The sequence below is a fragment of the Nematolebias whitei genome, chromosome 1 (genome assembly GCF_014905685.2).
Source record: "Nematolebias whitei isolate Nwh7 chromosome 1, NemWhi1, whole genome shotgun sequence".
NCBI classification, from domain to species: domain Eukaryota; kingdom Metazoa; phylum Chordata; class Actinopteri; order Cyprinodontiformes; family Rivulidae; genus Nematolebias; species Nematolebias whitei.
Genome location: NC_056498.1, coordinates 13,386,330 through 13,410,506, shown reverse-complemented (window position 1 = coordinate 13,410,506; position 24,177 = coordinate 13,386,330). Strand labels below are relative to the sequence as shown.

General features: G+C 40.6%; 2 protein-coding genes across 3 annotated transcripts in view; both read right to left on the bottom strand.

The window, feature by feature from the left end:
• The window catches only part of LOC119414734 (neurexin-2), a 1,264,057-nt gene that overhangs the window by 410,259 nt on the left and 829,621 nt on the right, over positions 1-24,177 (bottom strand). The gene's annotated exons all lie outside the window — the stretch shown is intronic.
• Positions 2,319-24,177, bottom strand: part of LOC119408335 (neurexin-1-beta) — a 447,382-nt gene continuing 425,523 nt past the window's right edge. For both annotated transcript variants that reach the window (XM_037675133.1, XM_037675141.1), the window contains one exon: positions 2,319-3,450. In XM_037675133.1, the coding sequence (XP_037531061.1) occupies positions 2,558-3,450 (893 nt within the window). In that variant the 3' untranslated portion in view covers positions 2,319-2,557. The remainder of the gene's footprint in view (positions 3,451-24,177) is intronic.

Here is a 24,177-nt window from a genome sequence, read left to right as displayed (position 1 = left end):
CTTCCTGGAAGACAATTTGCCTGCTGAGGGAGAACGACATCATCAAAAAGGTAATCACTCAATCAACTTTGTATCGATCTGAAGTGACCCTTCATTCAAGAGGAGCAAGTAAATCAAAGGTTTTGCCTGACTGGGCTTTTCTATTTCCTCTTTACAGAGGACAGGTTTTGCACTTGTCAGTTTTTAAACTACAACTACTTTTAGCAAGTATTGTGACGTTTAAGGTTTTCTTTAATTCAAGATATTGGCTGGTGATTACAGCCTCTGAGAATTTTAAGTACAGTCCAGGTGATGATAAAATTGTAAAAAAGCAAGAAAGAAGTAAAAATCAGGGTTAGAAGGCACGGAGACCATGAACAGACCACGTGACGCAGAGATTAAGAAGTATATTACCAAGTGTATTCCCTCTGTTAATGTACACATATTTAGTCATCTCACTGGAACACTTTACAATAACATTTAGAAAGAACAGGAAGATACTGGGAGAAGCATGTTTGGAATGGAAAAGGAAAGGAACCAGACAAACATGACATGAGAGTAAATCATGGAGTCCTTCAAATGAAATGGCTGCCATCGTCTCACGGCACAGAAACAGGAATTAATATAAAACAAAATAAAAATGGAACGTGGACATAACTAACTTTTTCAACTGGACATGGAAACTAATATCTGACGTACAAAGAATTGATGCAAGACAAAACAAATTTATAAAAAAAGGAAGAAAATTGGGATGACAAAGAATGGAGTAAAGGAAAAATGTATCCCCTATAGAAAAAGAGACATGTTGTATGTTCATAACTGAAAAACTCAATTACCAGAAAAAAAGGAAATACATAGAAATTTCAGTATCCCAGAATCATTGTCATTTTTTTCTCCAGACTGGAATGATGGTAGGGAAAACACATTTGTCTTAGTAATGGGATGAGAGTCAAATATTTAGACATTTCACAAACTTGTTTCAGGAGTTTTCTTTTTACGGTTCAGTTTACTTTTTTTTTTAATAGAGTTGAGAAATTTTGAATACTAGAGTTCAGTTGTACATCTTTCAGGGAAATGCCATTCTCCTTTTTGTTTGTGTGCTCTTCTCACAAAGTTTGCTTTGCCCGTTGGCTGCCGACAGTCCATTGAGGCAAGAGAAGGGCAAAAGTCACAGTCTGTTTTTCTTCTCTCCGCAGTGGAGCTCCAAGAAACTGAATTCTGTCTTACCATAAAATGTGTCGTGTTTATTTTTTCAGAAAACAACCCAAAAAATAAAGCGACTGACTCTTGCAGCGAGGCATTTTCTCAGTCGTATTGTTCATGGGAAGGCGAGGGATGTCCAGGATGAGGGGGACTGGTTGTTGAAGCTGTTCCAACGTCATAAAATCCTAAAGTCCATCTTCATTCTGTATGGTCAGCAAACCCACTTATAGACTCGCAATTTAGGTCCATAAGTTTCTGCAACGTCTTTACATATATTTATAGTTATATAGAACAGAGTTCAACTGGTTTGCTGGAGTTTTTTTCTGTTTTTTCGGCGATTAGTAACTGTGAGGAGGTGACAGTTTCTATGCTGGCCCACACCGGGGTATCTCAGCACCCCCTCCCCAAAACACACGACACACATCTGTTGGAACAAAAGACCAAAGGGGGTTTTGGCCTCAACAAGTTTTTGGTGGCTAAACGTACAAGTTAGCATCTGTTACGTTGGAGTGGTGGTATCTCACATAGTTGCTACTTTTAACGTTATGATCATCAATTGTCATCGTTTAAAAAAATTTTGTTCATTTTTTTCGTTTAAACTCCACAAAAAGAAAAACAGTTGTTTTTTTTAAATCTCATTTTCATAAATGAATACTACATGCTTGAAACATGGCAGAGTTCGCGTTGCATCAGTTGCTCAGCAACGTAGACAAGGAGAGAAACAGGGTGCTCCATCCATCGAGAGGGAGAGAGAGAAAACCTTTCCTGAGATCTAGTGATAAAAGATGTTGGAAAACACAAACGTTGAAGAGCCAAATTTGACTATTTCTTTTAAAATGAGGGTATAATAATGTCACAAAGGGATACTAAGTTGCTCTTTTGAGCCTAGTTAGAAAATTATTTGCTGATGTTTTTACTCCTTTGATCTTCACATCATGCTAGACCTTTGCAGTACACAAATACTGTTCTTTTTATTTCCTACAGTACTGCAGATTTTTAATTTCTTTTAAATTGCTAATTCATAAATCACGGACTAACAGTCACTTGCTAAATAGTTATTGGCACAGTACATGTTGAAATTGTAGCACCCTTTTCTTAAATAACACCAGGGTTAACATTTAGTCACAATTGTCCAAATTATTAGAAGCAATAAACAAAGGTCTGAACGTTGTATGATGCCATCTTCCTTTACTGCCTATTTCTGATAAGAGTAATTAAAGGTAACTTAAATAGCTTCGTGACAATACTGAGTTTAAAATAATTTAGCCAGTTTGTGTTTGCTGTTGAGGCACTGCCTTCTCTCTCTCCATCTTTCTCTTGCCTCTTTCCTTATCTAAGTGCATCTTCTGTGTGTCTCTGCAATGGTAGCACTTCCTCAGACGTAGTACTCCTTGTCTTTGTTCTTCTTGTTCTTGGTGACAGTTTTGGCAGTGCTGGGTTGCTTCTCCTTTACCAGAGCCCCGTTGCTCTGTGTTGCCGAGTTGCTGATGTAGTTGCGACTTTGGTCTACCTGATAGGAGCCCTCGTCTCGGTTGCGGTACTTGTACATGGCGTAGAGCAGGATAAGGATGCAGAGGGCTGCGGCGGCTACGATGCCCACCACCATCCCAGTGGTGCTGCTGGACTGCTGCACCTCGACGGCGCCAGGAAGTCCTCTCTCAGGAGATGTAGGATCTGGAGTAGGAACATGGGGGAAATTTGGGGGGTAGGTTATTCCTGGAATTCTGCGGTGGCCCGGATCTAACGAGGGGTGGGCTGGTGGCAGCAGCACCCGATCCCGGTTGTTCATTTTGCCTGCAGGGATATTGTTGCTACTACTGCTGCTGCCACCAGCAGCTGGCTTGATGTGAGGATTGAGTTGGTCTGGGTTTGCGGTGGGGGTGGAGGAGAAAGGTGGGCGGTGGGAGATGGGGTACTGAGAGAAATGGCGGTCTTGGGGGTTCTGAACACCACCCTCAACTGCTGGGGGAGGAGGGAGGACAGTCCTATCAGTGACCAGGGCGAAGTTTTTATAATAGTCCTCGTCATCTGTCTCAGTCATCTCCCCAGAACCATAAGCCGACACCTCAATGGTCTCCTCACAGTCCTCTTGGTCCAAGGGGCAGGGGGGCCGACCATTGGGCAAGGAGACAGACTCTTTGGTGGTTTCAAGCAAGGTGAGGAAGGGACGGTAGGTGGTGGGGGGCGGGGGGAGTACTGGGTAGTGAGTGGCAATAGATGGGGGGTCTAGGGAATCCACCGTTATAATGGGCAACACTAATTCACCTCCTAGGACAAGAAACAGACAGGGAAGGAAAATATGTTAGAGGCCATTTGAGAGAGGGAGCCCACCTCCAGACAACAAAAGAACAATTCAAATGAATACAGCAACACCAGTATTAGAACAGCACTATAGCTTAACATGAAGTTAGTTACACATGTCTAATATGTTCTACTTCAGAAATACACTAACTAGATCTGATCTGCAGTATTGTAATACATTATATAGTAAAATACTGTTTCTGTCTCTGACTGCTCTGTCCTGTTTCTGTTAGACCTAGAATGTATCATTGAAGCTATATGAAGGTAGACACTAAACAACACTTGAAATTTAACATATATTGGATTATAAAACCTATCCTTAACTACTATCTTCCTATAGTCTTACTACACTAACCCTAACTCAGGTGTTTCTGCTGTGAATGGCTAAATAAGATAGCAAACCACGAGGTTCAGGTCACTTACATCAACAAATTGGCCGCATGATTTTTGCATGAAAAAAAAAATTACAAAAGAAAGCTGTGTAAGATTGTTCTCGAATAGTGATAAACATGCCACCCCCCACCCACCCCCAACCCCACCCCAGCTTTACCTCCTCTTTTTTCATTTATTTCTTGTAAAAATAAAATAAAGTCATATTCAGCAGTTCAGCAATTTCTGCTCCCCCACTACCAACCCAACAATCTTTCATTTCCCATCCCCAAATATTCTTATGAAGAATTGTTTCAATCCCATTTTCTCTTTTTGCCATGATGGAGTGAAATGCTTATTTCTAGGACAGGCTTCATAAAACTGATGTCCCTCTTTTTTAAACACGAACTTTGTGTTAGCTACAGTACACCAAGGCCGAATCCCATTTCATTCATTCCTTTCATATTTTACATTTTGTGACTTCACATTAAGAGCATTCTCTTTCTTATAGTAATGTAAAGCGAAGGTGAATGAGCCTTTAAAATATTATAAACTATTACAATGAAGAGGTATTACCTTAAGAAAATGCTCACAATTGCAAGTGTTTCTTTGTCACAAATTTTCTAACAGGCACAAAACTATTGTAAAGTCTAATTTGCTATGTATTAATGTCCTATGTTTGATATTTATTGCCAAATGTGAAAAAAAAGGCAAAAATATAATCACATTTTTCTGGTAAAATAATTTTTTTCAACAACTATTGTAAAGTCTAGTTTGAATCATTCTAATGTATAAAATTTGCTCTTACTTTTGTTCTTTCCTAAAAAAATAATAAAATAAATTTGTCTGCAAAATTTGTCACTGGTTAGATTACCAGTTTTACACACAATACAGTAAAGAAATCAAGGTTGTCACTTCCGCTGTACTTCAAAAGGATATGGGCATGGTACCTTGTAGAACATCTTTTGGACTCTAAAGCCAATATCTAACTGAGTTGCAGCTGTTTAGGAAGTAGATAGGAATTCTAAATTGAATAATATAAATGAGGAGAAAATAGGCAAACTTTCAGTTACAGTCTCTGAATTCTAAATGTCTCGGACCAAGTGATCAGTGAGTCATGTAGCTACGTTTAGTGCAGATAGTTTTTCTTTTTAAACCATGACCTATAGTTGATGCTACAACAAATTTGAAGCCATTTTAAGAGAAAATTATTTGCACAATTTTTTGAGCATGTTTAAAATTCAAGTTTTATCACTTAAACTCTTCATGAGACCTTGAAACTTGTGAAAATTTAAAGAAAATTGTAATATTTTGTAAATTCTCAAATTAATGTCATTTAGCATCATCTCCAACAGTTGCAATCCAGTGAGATACAGGTTTTAAATATATTCCATTGTGTATTTTGCACTTTAAATAACAAAAAAGTACCTTTGGATACCATGGGATTTGTATTGTTAAATGTGTAAATAATAGATACAAAATAGACCATTATTTAAGGTTCTATGCTTGTCTCCTTTAAGGATCATCTGAATGTATTGCATTAGTCAATCTTTTAATTTCTTACTGTGGGACCTAAGTCTTTAAACATACATTGAGCAGTACCTTTATATTGTGTTTTACTCTGCAGATTGTATGTTGTTTTTCCATTAAAAACCTTTGATGGACAAACAACATTCAAATCAGGAAAACTTGCCCGGAGAAGGAAAACTAGGGCACCCCCCTGGAGCCAGGCCTGGGGGAAGCTTATTGGCAAGGGTCTGGTGATTGAGACTCAGCCCCTGGGCTTGATAAGGTCAAGCTCGAAAGAAAAACAGGATGCCACCTCCTAGTGGACCCACCATCTGCGAGGACTGTCAAGGTCAGGTTCAATGCATGCAACTGATCACCACCTGATGGTGAGATGGATCTGGTGGCAAGAAGGCTGTTGGATAATCCTAGTAAACCCAAACACATAGTGAGGGTGAAATGGGAACATTGTTAGAGCCCTATTTCTTCATCAACTCACACCTCCAAGAGTTTAACATGTATCCCTTGGGTGGTTGGGGACATGGAATGAGAATGGGCTATGTTCAGGGCCTCACTTACAGATGCAGTTTCCAGGAGCTGTGGCCTGAAGGTCACTGTTGCCTGTCGCTGTGACAACAAAATTATCTGCTGGAGACTGTCAACCTGAGGAAGGAGTCCATCAGAGCTTGGCTGTCACAGAGAACTCCTAAAGGAGGTACTGTGTGGCCAGGACAAAAGCTTTGGTGGTTGTGGAAGCAAAAACTTGGGCACAGGAGGAATTTTGGAAGGTTCTATAGAAGGACTTGCAGAAAGCCTTGAGGAGGTTCTGGCAGACTGTTCAGTGACTCAGAAAAGTAAAGCAGGCCCTATTTTAGGCTGTGTTTGCTTTGGGTGGGGAAATGCTGATCTGGATTGAGGATATTGTTGAGTAGTGGCAGGAGCACTTTGGAGATCTTATTATATCTACCATGTTCACCTGTGAGGAGTGAGTTTGAGGACTCAGCAGAGGTCACCAAGGTAGTCAAAAAGCTCCTCGGTGGCAGGGTACCAGAGGTAGACTAGATTGGCCCCGAGATGCTGAAGGCTTTGAATGTTGTACAGCTGTCATGGTTGACACATCTCTTCAATGCTGCATGGAGGACTGGGATAACACCCGTAGAGTGGCAGCCCTGGGTGGTCTTTTTAAATGGGGGACAGGAGAATGTGGTCCAACTATTGTGACTCACACTTCTTGCCCTCCCTGTGAAAGATAATTTCAGGGTGTTGGAAGGGAGGCTCTAACCGATTGTCGAACCTCTGATTTAGGAGGAGCAGTGTGGCTTTCATCCTAGTCCTGGAAAGTGGATCAGATCTTCACCCTTGCACAGTTGCTCATGGGGTCATGATAGTTTGCCTCTCCCATTTATGTTTTGTAGACCTGGAGAAGGCTTATGACCATGTTTTCTGAGATATACTGTGGGGGGTGCTGCGGGAACATAGGGTGTCTGGGTTGCTTCTAAGGGCTATCTGGTCCATATATAACCAAAGCAGGAGCTGTGTCTGCCTTCTTAGCACAAAGTCTAACTTGTCCTTGACAAGGAGAGACTCAGCCAGGGCTGTTTCTTTTCTCCAATCCTGTTTGTAGTGTTCATGGACAGGATCTCAAGGTACAGTCATAGAGAGGAAGGTGTTTGGTTTGGGAACATCAGGGCCTCATCTCTGCTTTATGTAGATGATGTGGTTCTGTTGGCACTTTCATGCCAAGACCTTCAGCATGCACTGGGGTTGTTCACAGGTGAGTGTGAAGCAGCTGGGATGAGTCAGCTCCTCCAAGAGCCATGGTTCTTAACTGGCAACAGGTAGAATGGCCTTTTCGGGTCAAGCGGGAGTCTTTGGTGGAGGAGTTTACATATCTTGGTGTCTTATTCATGAGTGATGATAGGATAGAGTGAGAGATGAGTTGACAAATCAGGGCCTCATCCTCAGTAATAAGGGCATTGCTTCAGTAGGTCATGGTGAATAAAGAGTTGAATCAAAAGGAAAAGCTCTTGATTAACTGGCCTTTCTTCATTCCAGTCCTCACCTATAGTCATGAGGTTTGGATCATCACCGAAAGAATGAGATCCTGCATACAAGCGGACAAAATGAGCGTCCTTCACAGGGTGGCTGGGCTCAGCCTTAGAGATAGGGTGAGGGGCCACATCATTCAGGGGGTAGCTTGGATTAAAGCTGCTGCTCCTTCACATTGAAATGAGTCAGCTGAGGTGGTTTAGCCAGCTGATTAGGATACCTCCTGGATGCCTCCTTTTGGAGATTTTCCAGGCATGGCCCTCTGGTAAGAGTCCCCAGGAAAAACACAGAACTTGCTAGGAAGATTGTGAATTTTCTCTGGCCTTGGAATGCTTTAGGGTTCCCTGGGCAGATTTGGAGAGTGTTTCTAGGGAGGAATGTCAGGGTTTCTCTCCTGGACTTGTTGCTTCCTCAACCCGACCACGGCTAAGTGACAGAATATAGAGATGGTGATATATTGACTTCTTGAAGGGGTGTCCCGTGAGGTTCCACGGGGGATTACAACAAAGTGATGCAATCTTCGGGCTTTCTTAGATAGATATCTTAACTCATTGCCATTTTCTAATTTATGTGATAATTTTAGACAATAACCTGAGATAACATTTATTGTGAATTGACACTTTATTGAATTTATGCAGTGAACTAGTTTAATCACTTCACTTTGTGACTTTCAGTTAAGATAAACACTTAGCCTTACCCCTTTCCTAGGGGCAAGGCTAGGAAATGAGATTCGGCCTACAGCACAAATAATTTTGCCGTTTTTTTTTTATGTCTACCCCCCTAACCCACTTTAATATAAAACATACAAAAACAGGAGGTAGTATCTTTCCTCTTAAACAACAACTTACTGTTAAAATAGTCTTAATGCACTGTTATTTCCTGTCTAGATGGAGTTATGTATTGTGAAATTAATATCCCCAGAGATTTTTGTGTATAAAATGAAATAAAAAGATAAATTGGATAGAAACTGATCTGGTAAACACATCAGGAAGCATAAGAGTACAAAGCAGAACATCAACACCGGCCTTTTTCTGGTCGATGTGGCAAATATTCAAGGGTCACAATTATTAACACAGTTGAGAAACAAGGTAGGTGGGATTAGATTATATCACATCTTTGGGAGAGAAGAAAGGGCAGGTAACAGCAAAACATGACAAAAGAATTGCCAACATCAACAGCAAAAAATACAAGTCAGGCTCTTTGTTTGATGAGGTAAATGAGAGGGACTTAGCGGGAGATGAGTTGGATATATTGCTCAGGGATGAATGTAGTGGGGAGGTCAGTGTTAAGGGAAGGTTTTAGGGTTGTAGGATCTCCGCAGTGGTTTAATGAACTCATTAACATAGAAAACCCCAAACCTTTTATGTTGTACAACTATAACAGCTTTGTGTCAAAACCTGACAAAGATGTTCAAAAAGGCATCTGAGGTAACAAGGCTATTGGAACAGAACATAACATGAAAATGAACTCGGCAATGTCAGAACTGTTAATGAAAAATGTCAACTTAGTAAATCTTTAACCTTCTAACTTCTTTATTTCACTGCCACAGCTGTATAGTCTAGTTTCCATGGTGATACTACTATCTCTGTCCACTTCCTTTCTGTGTCTGAGGGATGGATTTCACCTTGAAGATGAATGACAGCAGAGCATGCTGGTACTTTTGAAGAACAGAAAACTATAAATGTAGCCAAGAAAAAAAAATGCAATTTTTTGTGTGTTAAATTTGTAATGGAACAAAAAAAAAATAAAGACCTGGGGACCTCAGCGATACCGGGCCCATGTGTGATGGAGGGTGATGAGATTCTTTACTCTGCCATCTGACGCAGATTTGCTGCAAGTGCAGTTTCGAGCTTTATACAGCTGCGTGCAGCCCCACCACCCCCCATTACCAAGGAGTTACTTCCACTCACTTTGTGTTCTACTTACAGCAAATGCAGCTGACATTGCAAATGGATGTCCTTGTGAGGGTAAACGCTGCAGTCCTCGCAATATCAAGGATGGTGCGTTTCTTTTCTTAAATTTAGCTTATAAGAGCCCACAACATAATTTGTCCCTGGATATTTAAAAACATAGGTTATTTATGAGCAACGTTCTGTGAAGCTGTTGTCAATAGTTAGTACCGTATCAGCCATGACCTTAGTCACAGAGCACGTGCTAAGCTAATAATTAGCAAAGCGAGGACACCGTAATAATGTTTTTCAGGCTTATGAAACACTAATACAAACATACCAATGTGAAGGAACGATGCAATAGCTAACTTTAAGTCTCTACACTTTTGCACATTGCTTTTTTAGTTTGCTGCTCTATTTATAACTGACCAAAGTTTGTGTTACTACAAAAATGTATGTGTGCTGAACATGGTATTTATGATGAATGAATCATGAAATCACTGTTACGTTGTTCTTGAGAAAGATGTTTTAAAAGCCTGAAAAATGATAAATACCAGGTCCTTGTGTGGCTAGCCATTAGCCTAGCTTGGTCTGGTTTTTTTTTAACTGATCTCACAGCTGATACAATATTAACTACTGAAAGCTATGACAGAGCAGCACATCAAACATGACTGGACTATCCTTTAAAAAAAATCAGATACTGCACATGCATGTTTTTAAAAGCATTGTTCCATCAAAGTTTTGCTACTGCTCTGCTGTCCTCTAAAGAGAGCTGTGGAGCCAGAGCCCGCAGGGCTTTTGGTACCACCCCAATGACTGGAAAAAGAGTGAATTTCACCCCTCAAACACAAATAGAGTAACACTTCAGGACGCTATCAAGTCAACCATCCTTTTATTTCCTGTTGTGTGACCTGAGCCTGCGGAACCAGTAGTTAATAAGCAACTTTTTTTGGCTCTGCCCCATTTGATCCCTGTATGCATCTCTGATTCCCTGGTTGACACCTGCAGGAGGGTAAAGGTTAATCTCAGGTTAGTTTCTCCCACCAAAAAGCTGCCAAGAACCATGGTAACAGAAGTAATGACTCTAACCAAGGTGTTACAGATCCATCTATTCATCCATTATCTTCCGCTTGTTCCGAAGTCGGGTTGCGGGGGTGTTACAGATCATGGTTGATATTTCAACTCTTTGAGTATGTGTTGAGGATCACTCTTAGCTACCATCACAAGAAATTTCACGTCTATATTAGTAAAAATGACCAAGTTACCAAATGTTTATCAGCTGTAGATGTACATCAAATGAAAATATTCATGAAAATAAGTCCAGTTGTTCATGAGATTTTTTTTCCCCAACAGACAAATACAGTCAATCACGTAACTGCCTGTCTTTCATGGCAATGGATGGTAACTAGTGTAAACAAAGCATTTTGTTGTTTTTGGGTACACAGCACCAAATATTCAATTGATTTTTAAACAGGGATGTTCGTTTCATTAACAGTACTGAAGATACACCTGGTTCTAGAGTGCTCGTCTCTGCCATTAAGCCTCACAGCAGAAGACTCATTTATTCAGCCTGATTTATTGACTTTCACTACTCCACATGATGAATTTCTTTTTTATCTTCCACTACGTGCCCCTCCAGCTCACCGTCAGTGTGACCCCACCCCATGTTATTTACTCAGAATGAGTACAAGGCAGATGGACACGGATGCATCAACGTTGGTCTCCTGACAAACAGTTATCCTGCCGATAATGCCGTCCGACTGGTGTCCATTTGAAATATTTAGAGCGAAAAGGTGGTTTGGCGTGAGTATTCTACAATTTGGCTTTGATTAGGCTGCAGATGGACCATCCAGCTGAGTGCCCGAGTATAATATGTTTTCCTTAGTTTGCAATTATGGCCATATAATCCGTGCGGCATAAGAGTTCTATAAACTGTTTACAAACAGTGTATTTGTTGCCGTCGCTCTCAGGCAAAGGGATTTATTTTGACAAAATAGAAAATGATGCCCTGCTTATGTTGTGTCTCACAGGGAATTACAGTGAAAGTCACCTCTTCAGGGCGCTGTAGCCTGAGGACTGGCTCCATAAACCTGTCTGGATTTGTTTTGAGTTTTTTCCTCTGCAGCCTGGTGTTTCAACCTCGATGTTGCATAAATGTCTCACGAACCACTGAAACAAGTTCAGAGATTCATCATTATGTTAACACCTACTGTCTGGACTCAACCCTAAGTTGGTCACCACAGGCAAAACACAAAAAATGGTAATATTCAGTTAAATTGGACAGATATTTGGTAAAAATTTGGTGTGTTACGACCTGAGAGCCATATATAACACACACTCCCAGTGATGCTCAGCGAACAAGATCTCTGCTTAAAATATTGTGTTTTTTCTGTTTGTTAGCAAATTATATCTTGCACAACTGAATGGATTTCAATGAATCTCTACGGATTAACTTTTGGAGCCAACTGAGTTTAAGATCTTGGCTGCAGCTAATCAGCATTTGCCAGCATAAACATTTTTATAATAACACAATTATTGTAACAATTATTGTGCTAAAATTTACTGTGGTTGTAGTTGAGAGTTATTCATGGTACTAAAAAGAGAAAAAAAATTACCAAGTTGTAGCTGCTTTGGTCAAACCTACGCCTACAGGTGTGCAGTGGAAAGCATCTTGTGCTACAGCATCAATGTGTGGCATGGAGGCTGCACAGCTGCAGAAAGAAAAGCTCTGCAGAGAGTGGTGAAGGCTGCACAGAAGACTGTTGGAGTCAGTCTCCCCACCATCACAGACGTTTACACCTCCAGATGCAGGAAGAGGGCCACCTGCATCATGAAGGACCCCACTCACCCAGCACACACACTTTTTGACCTGCTCCCCTCAGGCAGGAGGTTGAAAAGCATTAAGTGTAGAACCACTAGACTGAGGAACAGCTTCTACCCTGAAGCTGTTAGACTCATTAATTCAACCTTTATTTATAAAGGTTAGTCCCATTGAGCCTCGGGGGCTCATTTACAAGAGAGACCTGAATAAATCCCTAACCAGAAAAATCCCTGTAATGACACTTTAACTAGTGATATGTCACTTTATTGGTGCTGCTGATTATCCATGCTGCTGATTTCTTGCCTATATGCTGCTGTATTCATACCTATCTGCTCACAACAGACTCATGTTCAGGCTGCTGTTTAATACACTGTATTGTATTACATTATTACTGTTTAGCATACATCTTAGATCCTTGTATACTGTTTCTTTTTTATACTTTATATTTTGCTATCTTTGGATGTAACTGGGACGCTGTGTACACAATTTAGTTCCACCTCATGTACCACATGTGACGCAAATGGCAATAAAGTTTCTTTGAACCTTGAAAATAATTTTTGCAACCTCAAGAGATTCTGCAAAACATTGCAATCAGAGTTTATGTTATGAATGACTTTCAACTACCACCATATCTGTTAAAGAGTCTAAGTTATAGATATTTTTGTATTGGCTGATATTGATTTGCTGAGGTGGCCATTTTTAATCAGATTGTCTCAAAAATTAATCAGTTGTAAATGTATATTCAATTACTACTTCCTGCAAGTTACATGAAAATGTGTCCACTGGTTCAATGAGACATTTTTGCTGACACAGACAATGGCAAAAACATTGTCTGCCCTTGCCTTCCAGCATTAGGAGATAATTAAAAGCAAAGCAGCCTCCAGTGTTAAAACAATTAAAAAGGTTTGGAAACATCAACATATAACTCCCAAGTAACCAGACACAAAGGGTTGGACATCCATCAGTGTGTCACTTCATTAATCTGACCTTTGTGTCATACAGACAGCTTTACTCTCTAAATCACTCTTTTTTTTTCCTCATATGTACCTGAATGACTTTCACACCATAACAGGGTATTTGATCCAATGAAAGGAAGCACCGTAACACCAGGCCTACACTCGAACATGGTAACGTCATGAAAAGATTGTTTACATTTTATTTCTCAACTAATCAGTAATGAAGAAACGAAGGAATTCCCAGATGATCCAGATTTCCTTCTGGGATGATTCTTTACTTTTCAACATGACAAGAAGACATTCAGTCAGTAGCTTTTATATCTCATGAATCACTGAACTAACTTGAGAAAAATATTCAGAAAATAAATATTGGATGTTTACAACAAATTAACTTGGAGCTAGTTTATTTCAAGATGATTACTACAGCAAACTGACCTAATTAAACAGAACACAGAAATAATTCAGTTAGTTTTACAAACATCCATACATTATCTTGTACTCACTTTTTCATTTTCAGGTCACTGGTGCCCATGTCCAGCTATCACTGTGCGAGAGGTGGGGGACACCCTGTTTCTGTTTTTAGTATTTTAAACTGTTTTATAATGTAGATGTTTTGTTTTTTTTCTATTTACTTTTTCATTTTATAGGCTTTTTATATGATTGTCTATTGTTGTCTGTACCTCATCCGTGCTCTTTGTTTAAAACAGGTCTCTCTTGTAAATGAGTCCTCGTGGCTCAGTGAGACTAACCTGTACAAAAAAAGTTTGAATGAATGGACAGGTCTCCAGTCCATCACAGGGACACATAGAGACAAACGAGACAAACAACCATTCACTCTCTCACTCAAACCTAGGGACAATTTAGAGTTACCAATTAGCTTAACATGCATGTTTTTGGTCTGTGGGATGAAACTGGAGTACCCGGGGAAAACCCATGCATGCACGGTAGAGCTATCATTTCTAACCCAAACCCGGAGCATGGCCCGACCTGGATTAGGGCCAGGCTGGGCCATAGTAATGTGCTTAATTTGGGCCAGTGTTGGGCTTTTGATTGCGTCAGCGGACACGCGCACTGATGATCCAATTATATGGCAACATGTCTTGCCATACCATCACCAGCCACATGCAGCCATTTGATCGCACGCTGACCGGCCTTGAAAGAGGTTAAAAAAAGTTCAGTTAAGCTTCAGATGGGACAGAAATAAGCAATCAGCACGTATGAAGCCAATTGATAGGAAATGGATGTTCATTCAGCTGCTGCACTCAGCAGACGCGTGTGGCCAACGACCCAAACAGGTGAGATCCCAAAATATCTGACATGTCAGAGCAGGGTCCGTGTCTGAATAATGCAGAATACAGGCAGAAGCAGGGATTTAATGTGCTTTGCTGGCCATGAAAGGATAAACACCCCCTCAGCTCCGATCTTCTGCCCCCTTAGCCGTGCGCATCCACCGACTGTTAATAATTATATAAGCAGTCAAAGCTTAATTAAAAATGTAATTTTTTTTTCAGGTTTGGACTTTTAATTACTGTTAATTCGTCGAGTCGGGTGGAGTTTGGAAATGATGGCTACGGGCTGGGGCTGGGTCGGATCGAATTTTTTGGGCCCGAATGCAACTCTAATGCACGGAGAGGATATTTAAACTCCACCCAGAAAGACCCCCAGCTGGGATTGAACTGGGGCGACCTGCTCACTGAGAAGCAACAGCTATACCAACTGCATCACCTTGATGCCTGTTTTACAGACACTGAGTTAATGTAGGGTTTTGTGTTTCCTGGTCTCTGGCTCCATCTTGTGTTCTGTTTATGTCTTGCATCCTCCTACTACACTACTCCCTTGTGTCTCATTACCTCAATTCCCCACACCTGTGAGCCTGACAGGTGTTGTGTGTTTGTTCTTTTTTGTGTCTGTATTTAAGCCTATGTGTTTGTCTTACTCCTTGTCCTGGCATTGTTTCCTGTCTTCTGGTGATATCCTGTTCTGCTCCCTGTGAATCCCTGGATTATGTATGTAAGTTTTGCTGCCCTGTCAGCTTTTTTGTTTTGTAATAAATTATTTATTTAATGATAATCCAGAGTCCTTAAATGTCTGCCTGCACCACTGGGCAGGCCCGCTGTGACAGTTAAAATTTAATGAGACAAAAGTAAACAAACATGCTAAATTTAGATGTGGTAGTAGCTGAGAGTGTCAAGGGAATGTATAATAATTGCAATAACTATGTTCAGTAATTTTCACTGCTTCTGTACTGTGGTTGTGAATGATAGTAAAATGTTCTATGTAACAATCAGTCTTGGTGTGACTGGTCACTAAGGGACAGCAAGAGATAGTTTTTATTAGCCTCAAACTCTGATTGATATGATTACAGTGACGTAACTTTGGGAATTCCTTGAGAGCTGCTTGCTCCCAGATTCCACCTGCTTACACCTAGATTTTTTGGGAATCACTTTTTCCACGATGAATCCTTCACAACAAATACTTCAAGTGCTACTCTCTGTGCAGGATCTTAGCCCAAAACTTTAGCATCAACCCCCATTTCTTTATTTGCAAAATATTTCATGAGCCACTGCACAAATTCTAACGAAACATTCAAGAAATAATTATAGGATGTACATCTACAGCTGATTACCCTTTGGAGTCAATTTAATCCACGATGGCCACTATAACTAATTGACATTAGCTAACACAAAGTTGGGTTTATCTCAGTCAGTTTTACAGATATTGAGCTAAAATTTGATGTGATAGAAGCAGAGAGTATGAGAGTCAGCTAGATCTGCAATTTTTAATGGAATTTAAAGGTCAAAGGTCTCATTTTCTGGAAGAATTAGTGTAATAATGACAAACAAAACTAAATAATTTTCAGTCAAAATGTGGAAAGCATGTTAAACGTTCTAGTCTGCTAGTTATTCAATTATAATCCATTCACGTGAAGTCATTTAACAGCGATTGTGTCAGCACTGTCACTGACACACATTTCTGAACTTTGCCACTCGGAGATCATCAAGAGGTGCTGCTCGGTCCTGTACATTGTCAAGCGTTCAAGCTGTGGAACCTGTTCAAATGAACCCTGGGCTGTTTACTTGCCAAGGGAGATCAATGAAGTATCACACTGACAAATAACTGACACCCAAACCCATCGAACGGGCTTGCACGAGGCGTGGGGGGCTCAACGCTCCGGGTCATCCCTCATCCATCACCCTATCTCTTCCATTCACTCCTCGACCTAAGAAGAGCATTCACAGGTTGTCTCTGTAGTGTCGTCTGTTGAATTATTGAGGAGCTGCTCAAAGCTCCGATCTTGTCGGAGTAAAACTGATATAGCGCCCTACAACATCCCAGGACTGATAAGTAGCTTGGAGGTTAGTGAGAGAAAAGACGGGAGGTCACACTGAGGTAGAGCGAAGGCACCAAGTGAAAGACGGAGAGGACACAAAAGATTTAATGACCCGAGCTCAATGAAGGGAAAAACATGTTATTTTGTGCTTCTTCAGTTGCTTTGAGTGTTCATTAGAGAAGGGCAGGTATGAGATTCTGGCATTATGATAATCTTGAGCAATAATATCACAATTTTACGCTTTTCAAATAAAGTTTTAAATGCACTTTTTTTTTTGTATTCATTCATAAACAAAAATATAATTATTTTAACTACTGCTACTAAATAATGATTATATTCTAGGTATATTAGCATATTACTGTCTATTATATTTGTTTATAGTTGTTTCAGTTTTAAGGGTCTATGTGTTTCCCCTACATTGCTTGCCTTGGCAGGGCGCTCATCTTTCCCGTGATTTTTGTCAATTGGGGGGTGGGGTGTTAGAGACAGTGGTGACAGAGACACGTCTGTGTGTCAGTGTTGTGTGATGTTGGTACCAACATATTTTGAGCAGGAGAGGGGGGGGGGGGGGGTACGGCTAGGTAACACGTCTGTATTGCGTGCCGCTAGCTTAGTGCTACGTTAGTGCCGACAGTTGTTGAGGGGGTTGCGGGGGTTGATTCGGTAGGCAGGACGCTCTGTTCTATTGACAAGGCGGGGCGCCCTGCTTGTAAAATGGTAGCGGAAACACTGTACACATATTGAAACTATAAAAACAGCAGTTAGCATGTGAAAAGACACTTTGTTTAAATTTAGTATAGGTTTTTGAACTAAGGGCAGATTTAAAACCAATATGTGATCAGCTTTTGTTTTTTTCTGAGAGACAACAGCACTACCAACTGAGCCACCGTGCTGTTGCAGATATTCCTGCAATTCCTTATTCAAGACCAACTTTTAAAGAAAATCTGGACATTCTGAGGAAAGGACGAAAAACCTCAAATCAAGCAAGCCTGTTCGATGCTGAGAGGCTGTTGGTTCAGCTGGGAGCAGTACCTCCACTGCAGTTTGTAATCGTGGGAAGCCTGTTATTTGCTAATGATTGGTGTGGAGTTGGTAGTGACAAAATCTCTACACAAAAGATATGCCAGAAACATGACAGGATAGACTCGGCTTTAAACGTTGGCCTCCATGGTATTAGTAAAGGACATAGATGTGTCAGAAACACATTGGTGTTGTACTACAGAGCGACTGAACTTTCCTTGTGGAATAAAAAGGGGTTGACATTTAGCTTGAAACAATCAGTAGTTTTGGGGATTAAAATAACTTCTTTTTAACTTTTTCTGTTTTTAAAATATCCTCAGTGCTTTCTAAATTAGTCCGAGAATTGTTAAGGTTACAGCTAAAAATTTTTTTGGGTAACACTTTACAATAAGGTACACACAATTTGCTTAACTACTAGGGAACACCTAAGGAACAAATCAGGAGTTAATGGGTAGTTAGCCAGTACTTACTGGGGAACACACAGCCAAGTCTTATTAGGGGACTACTGGTTAATTACCTTGTAAATGAAGATGAACTAATCAAGAACTAATGGTACCAAGGAAACCAAAGAAGAATGAATCAGAAGCTAATGGGTAGTTAACCAATACTTACTGGGGAACACACAGCCAAGTCTTATTAGGGGACTACTGATTTGTTACCACAGAAACAGAGGATAAATTATCCATGTGGGTTCTGAATAAACCCTGCACCAGTGAGGTCACACCTCATAATAGTCAAAAACCTGTTTGCTAGTAATTACTGGTTTTATTACCCATTAGCTCCTGATTCGTTCCTCTTTAGTTTCCTTGATAACTACCAATTAGTTCTTGATTAGTTTCTCTTAATTTACTAGGTAACTAACAAGTAGTCCCTTAATAAGGCTTGGCTGTGTGTTTCCCAGTAAGTACTGGTTATCTACTTATTAGCTCATGATTTGTTTCTCTTTGGTTTCCATGTTAACTACCCATTAGGTCCTGATTAGTTCCTCTTCATTTCACAGGTAACTAACCAGTAGTCCCCTAATAAGGCTGGACTGTGTGTTTCCCAGTAAGTACTGGTTAACTACCTATTAACTCCTGATTTGTTCCGATTCGTTCCCGAGGTGTTCTCTAGTAGTTAATCAAATTTTGTGTACCTTATTGTAAAGTGTTACTGGTTTTTGGACTCAAAACACATGAACCATGGCATTGACTGTATTTTAGTTAGTTTTTTTGTTTTTTAAGTCGAAGCGGTGAAACTTTTGCTACTAATAGATGTATGTAGAACAAATGTGGGTGAAGTAAAAGAAGAGTTAATTGTTGATTAGATTTTATTTCCCGTTTCTTGCTTTAGTAGGATAATACCGGTAGTTGGCCCAAATCATTCAAGGCCATTGTTTGCTATAAAAGCCAATGGTGATGCAATGCTCTGTTATCCTGCATTTCTTGTACTAATAATGATTTCTGAAGCTGTGGCATCATAAATATAGCATTAAGAGGTGAAACTATTCCGTCAGGACACCACTTATAGTCTAGCTGTGAAATGTATGGTCACTTCTGCAACTGAATGACGACTTGTAGTCACAGGTTTGGTAATTCTATCATCTCATTTTTATGCACTTATGCTATACATTTTATGATAGAAAAGTTAGTGGTTTTGACATCATGGGATACCTTGAAAGCAGTTTTCAGCCTATGCTTTACGTGTTCTCTCCTCCTTTTCAGTACAACCAGCTAGGGTCCTTCAGAGTACAGGGTCTTTACTCACATGGGCTCATTACCACCAGTAGAAGATCCAGACCAAAGTTGTAATTGGATGATGTAATTAAGACTCCCTAACAGCCAAAGTTTAATTAGCCTACAGGGAAAGGCAAGATTTCTTTATGGGAATTTTACTCTGCTGGCGCTCCCAATTTTGCATTTTCGCTTTGGCTTCCTTTCCTCTCTCTCTCCCCCAGCTCCCTCTGGATCCTCTTTTTCGCTCGACTCTGCTCTGAAACGTGACATCCATCTCAATAAGGCAATCCTCTCCTGCTCACCTCCACCTCATGGCTTTCTCTTTTCACCCACAGCCAAACGTAAAGGTGGTAACGCATTTACCCCTTTCTGTGTGTGTTCTTGGTCTGCCGTATTAGCAAAATACCTCATGAACCAGTGAATAGATTTTAATGAAACTTTCAGAAACTAATAATTGGATGTATATCAAGATTGAATAAATCACAGATTTGGCTATAAGTCAATCAGTTGTACAGACATTGAGCTAAGATTTTGTGTGGTAGCAGCTGAGAGTGATTCCCAACATATATTATAAGCACTAAGATTGCACAAGATCTTTGTTTAAGGTATTGCCATTAACTATTTGGAGTCAACTCTGTCTGTTAGCAAAATATCTCACAAGCCACCAAATAGATTTAGATTAAACTTTCAGTTGGATGCACCTCTATAACCGGTTAACTTCTGGAGCCAACTTAATTCAATTTTGCCATTTTAACTAACTGACATTAGCTAACATAAAATGGCAATAACTCAATTAGGTTTTGCAAATAGTGTGCTAGATTTTTACAGAGTAATAGCTGAGAGTTGTTCACATGTCCTTTAATGAGGTTTGAATATGATATTGGGATTACAGGAACAGCTTTAAACTGGTCTAAACTCAAGCCAGTGTTGTCCAGACCTGACCTTGAGAAACTAGTCCACGCCTTTGTCACGACCCGATTGGACTATTGCAATGCACTGTATGCTGGGATCAGCCAGGCCTCCATCTCACGTCTTCAGCTCGTCCAGAATGCTGCTGCTCGGCTTTTAACCGGAACTCGTAGGTCTGAACATATTACTCCAGTTCTGTCCTCCCTTCACTGGCTCCCTGTTCGTACGAGGATAGTCTTTAAAATTCTTCTGTTGACCTTCAAATGCCTAAATGGCCTCGCACCCCTTTACCTCTCTGAGCTTCTGGAACCTTACGTTCCCCCTTGGGCCCTGAGATCATCTGATCAGCTGCTTTTGGCTGTTCCAAAAACAAGACTGAAGCTCAGAGGAGATTGGGCTTTTTCAGTCATGGGCCCCAAACTGTGGAACAACCTGCCCCCCAACATCAGGCAGGCCACCTCCCTTCCTCACTTCAAATCCCTGCTAAAAACACAACTGTTCTCTCAGGCATTTCATACAGTGTAAATTGTTCTAGTGTTTTTTTAATCTGTGACCTTATGTTTTAAATGCTTTTTTATTATTTCTTCAGTTATTATCATTTTTAGTGTATTGTATATATATGTTTATATATTTTTCTCTTTAATTTACTCATTGATTGATTGATTGTTGTTGTTGTTGTTAAGCACTTTGATAACAGGTTCTGTTTTAAATGTGCTCTATAAATAAAGTTGACTTGACTTGACTAAATCATACTTCTTTGATAGATTCCCATTTGTAAATGTAAATAATGAATCTTCTTCATACATCAAAGTCATTAATGGAGTGATTCAGGGTTGAGTGCTTGGACCAGTACTCTTTACCTTATATATGCTTCCATTAGGTAAAGTTATTAAACAGCATGGGATAAATTTTCATTGATATGCTGATGATACTCCATGAAACCCAATGAATCTAATCTGTTACTTAGACTACAAGCATGTCTGAAAGATATAAAAACCTGGACGGCCCTTCATTTTCTGCTTTTAAACTTAGACAAACAGAGGTTGTGGTTTTTGGACCTGAGCATGTTAGGAATAAAATTTTCAGTCTTCCACTTTTTCAGAATGGCATTAACTTGGCATCCAGTTCTAATGTTAAAAATCTTGGTGTTATTTTTGATTAGGACATGTCTTTTATAAACTGGTTCCTGCATTTGTCATGTCTAGACTGGACTATTGCAATGGTTTGTTATCTGGGTGTCCAAATACTTCTTTAAAAAGTCTTCAGTTTATCCAAAATGCTGCTGCCAGAGTCTTAACTGGAGTTAGTAGGAGAGATCATATCTCCAGTTTTAGCTGCTCTCCAGTGGCTCCCTGTCAAGTCCAGAAGTGAATTCAAAATCTTAAGCCCCCAGTATACTGCCGCGTACATCCATACGCAGAGGTATGCAAGTACGTACGTAGAGGTACGAGCGTACCCCCCAGGGCATGTCCGTGCAAAGCTCAAATTTTTACGACCGCATACGCGTACGCGCTGGGCAATAAACTGCCCAGCAACGGACTGTTTTGTATGCGATACCATTGTATTAAATTCCTCTTCTTCATCTCTGATCTGGCCTTTTCTTTTGTTTTTGTTTTTTGCCAAGAGGCAGTGATCTCTTCCTCCTCCGTTGATGCCATGACTGAAATGGTGAGAAATGGAGGAATTTGTCACGAGCGAAACTCAGGTCCAGCGTGGCTGCGGGAGGGTCTGGAGATGTCCTGGTGGGCTGGTCTGATGTGTGGGTTGTAGAGCCAGCGCTCTCTGTTTTTTTTTGTTTTTTTAGATCTTTTTATTAACAACATATAAACACAGAACACCACTGCGGCTGAGGCTGCCAGCGCTCATTTTTTTCTTTTTTCCGACCTGTCAATCAATCCAGTAGGCGTGTCAGCAAATGACCAATCGGCAACCTCAATTTGTCCCGAAGGTAAACGCCCCTTGTCTGTGAAGCTGCTCTGCAGCTGCTCGGGGAGTACGCTGGAGTATCATGTCTGAACCCTCTGCGTACAGTACACGCGTACGTACGCGTGAACAGACATATGCGGCAGTATACTGGAGCCTTTACTTCTAACCTACAAAGCTCTCAACAACCTAACTTCATCTTATATTACAGGTCTTAGTGTTCCATATTTTCTTAACAGAGCACTTCACACTCAGACTGCAGGTTTACTTGTGGTTCCTAGAGTTTCCAAAAGCACAATGGGAGGCTGAGCTTTCAGTTATCAGGCTTCTCTCTTGTGGAACCAATTTCCAATTTCTGTCCAAGAGTCTGACACATTGTCCAGTTTTAAGACTGGACTTAAGACTTTCCTTATTGATAAATTCTGTAATTCGGGTTGTCTTGGGTTTCCTGAGCTATCCCTTAGTTTTGCTGCTACAGGCTTAAACTACTGGAGGACAAAATTGACCACATTTCATCAAATGAATAGTTACAAATGAGAAATTTGTATTTGTAATTATATTTCTATCTTAACATGTTTTTTGTCTTTTCTCCTCATGAGGGACCTGCTCGCCTCCATTCTGGACCTGCCATTGTGTATCTGTTCCTCCTTCCTGTCCTCACAAACCCAGCCGGTCAAAGCAGATGGCCGCTCGTCCTGAGCCTGGTTCTGCTGGAGGTTTCCTCCTGTTAGAAAGGAGTTTTTCCTTTCCACTGTTGCCTTGTTCTTGCTCAGGATGGGACTTTGACGAAATGAAGACTCAACGAGTCTGCTGGTCACCCTAACCTACCTTAGTTAAATAATGTTACTAATATAATTTTTATGCATGTGAATGTTTCTGTTCAGTGTCCTGAGAACTTCTGTTGTGACTTGGCGCTATATAAATAAACTGAATTGAGTTTAATGTGCGCCATCTTGCAATATGTTGTGATATTGTTCATAATGTTTTTTGTCAGGGTTTGATCACAGTAGCTACATCATCATTTCACATTATAAGATGATCTTAATTTAAAACTGTAAGGAAAGACGATAAGCAATGTGCATTCCTCCAAAGAAAGTTCTGCATTCAAATCTTGGAGGGACTCCACCTGGCATTTAAAGGCCAAAACGCTCTAGTTTGACTTGAGCGTTCCTGCAGCAGGTAAACACATTTGTGAAGTGGACAGTTGTCCACTGGCTGCACAGAATGAGCTGTTCTGATCCTCATGAATTCACAGCAGTCATATCTGGCACAGCTTAATAGAAAGTCCAAAGTCCTGTTTAACGTTTTGTCCTTCCTTCCGTGAGAAAACCCAGCTCGTACTCGCATGCAACTGAAAACACTAGGCCCATGTGTGTTTGTGGAGTGGTGATGGAGGCGGGTGGGAGACATGTGTCATGGACGTTGTTGATTCCTCTGTCCTTGTCTACAGCTTTCACAGAGGCTTATCCGTCCTGGCTGGCTTGCCACGCTGGAGCTGTTTGGATATCTGGAAGGTGTGATACCGAGCACGTGTGCGAGTGTGCATGTGTGTTTCTCGGGAGGGTCGGCCTGTAGAGAGAGCAAACTTTCCACCCACAGAGTGAGATAGGCGAGTGTCTGTCTTCTGAGGTGAGCAGGTCTGTCCCTGTATGTGTGTGGACAAAAAGAGTTGTCTCTCCTCACAGGAGATTAAGGCTGGGCATAACATTCAGCCAAATGTTCTCATGTCTTCTTCTGATAAAAGAAAAATCTGAGGCTCTATTTTGGTCCCAACCACCTACAGAGAAAACTGCAGGAGCAAGCTGCACTTCAGTTTCTGAACACTCTTTCAGATCCATTTTCCTCACTCGAATGTACCAATATGTGCTGTAATCGCCTGCTATTTAAAGTGTAACGAAGCTCTAATCCTCATTCCACCTTGTTCTCTGGAAGCAGGGCTGTTCAGACACAGACAGAGCAATTCTCTTCTCTTTTTTCTGTTTTGTAACCATTTCTCTCTGACAAATTTTACTTTTGATTCAAATTGAACATATTTTCTGAGTTGTTAGCATGTTTTTCACCAAACATTTCAGATCTGCGTCATCTTGAGTGAATTAGGAGGGTCAGTGCACGGGGACTGATGGACCCTTGCTCTGATGTTGGTACTTTCTTCCATAAGTTCTTTGTAATCAGTGTGTAATATGTGTATTCAGTGTGTGTAATATAT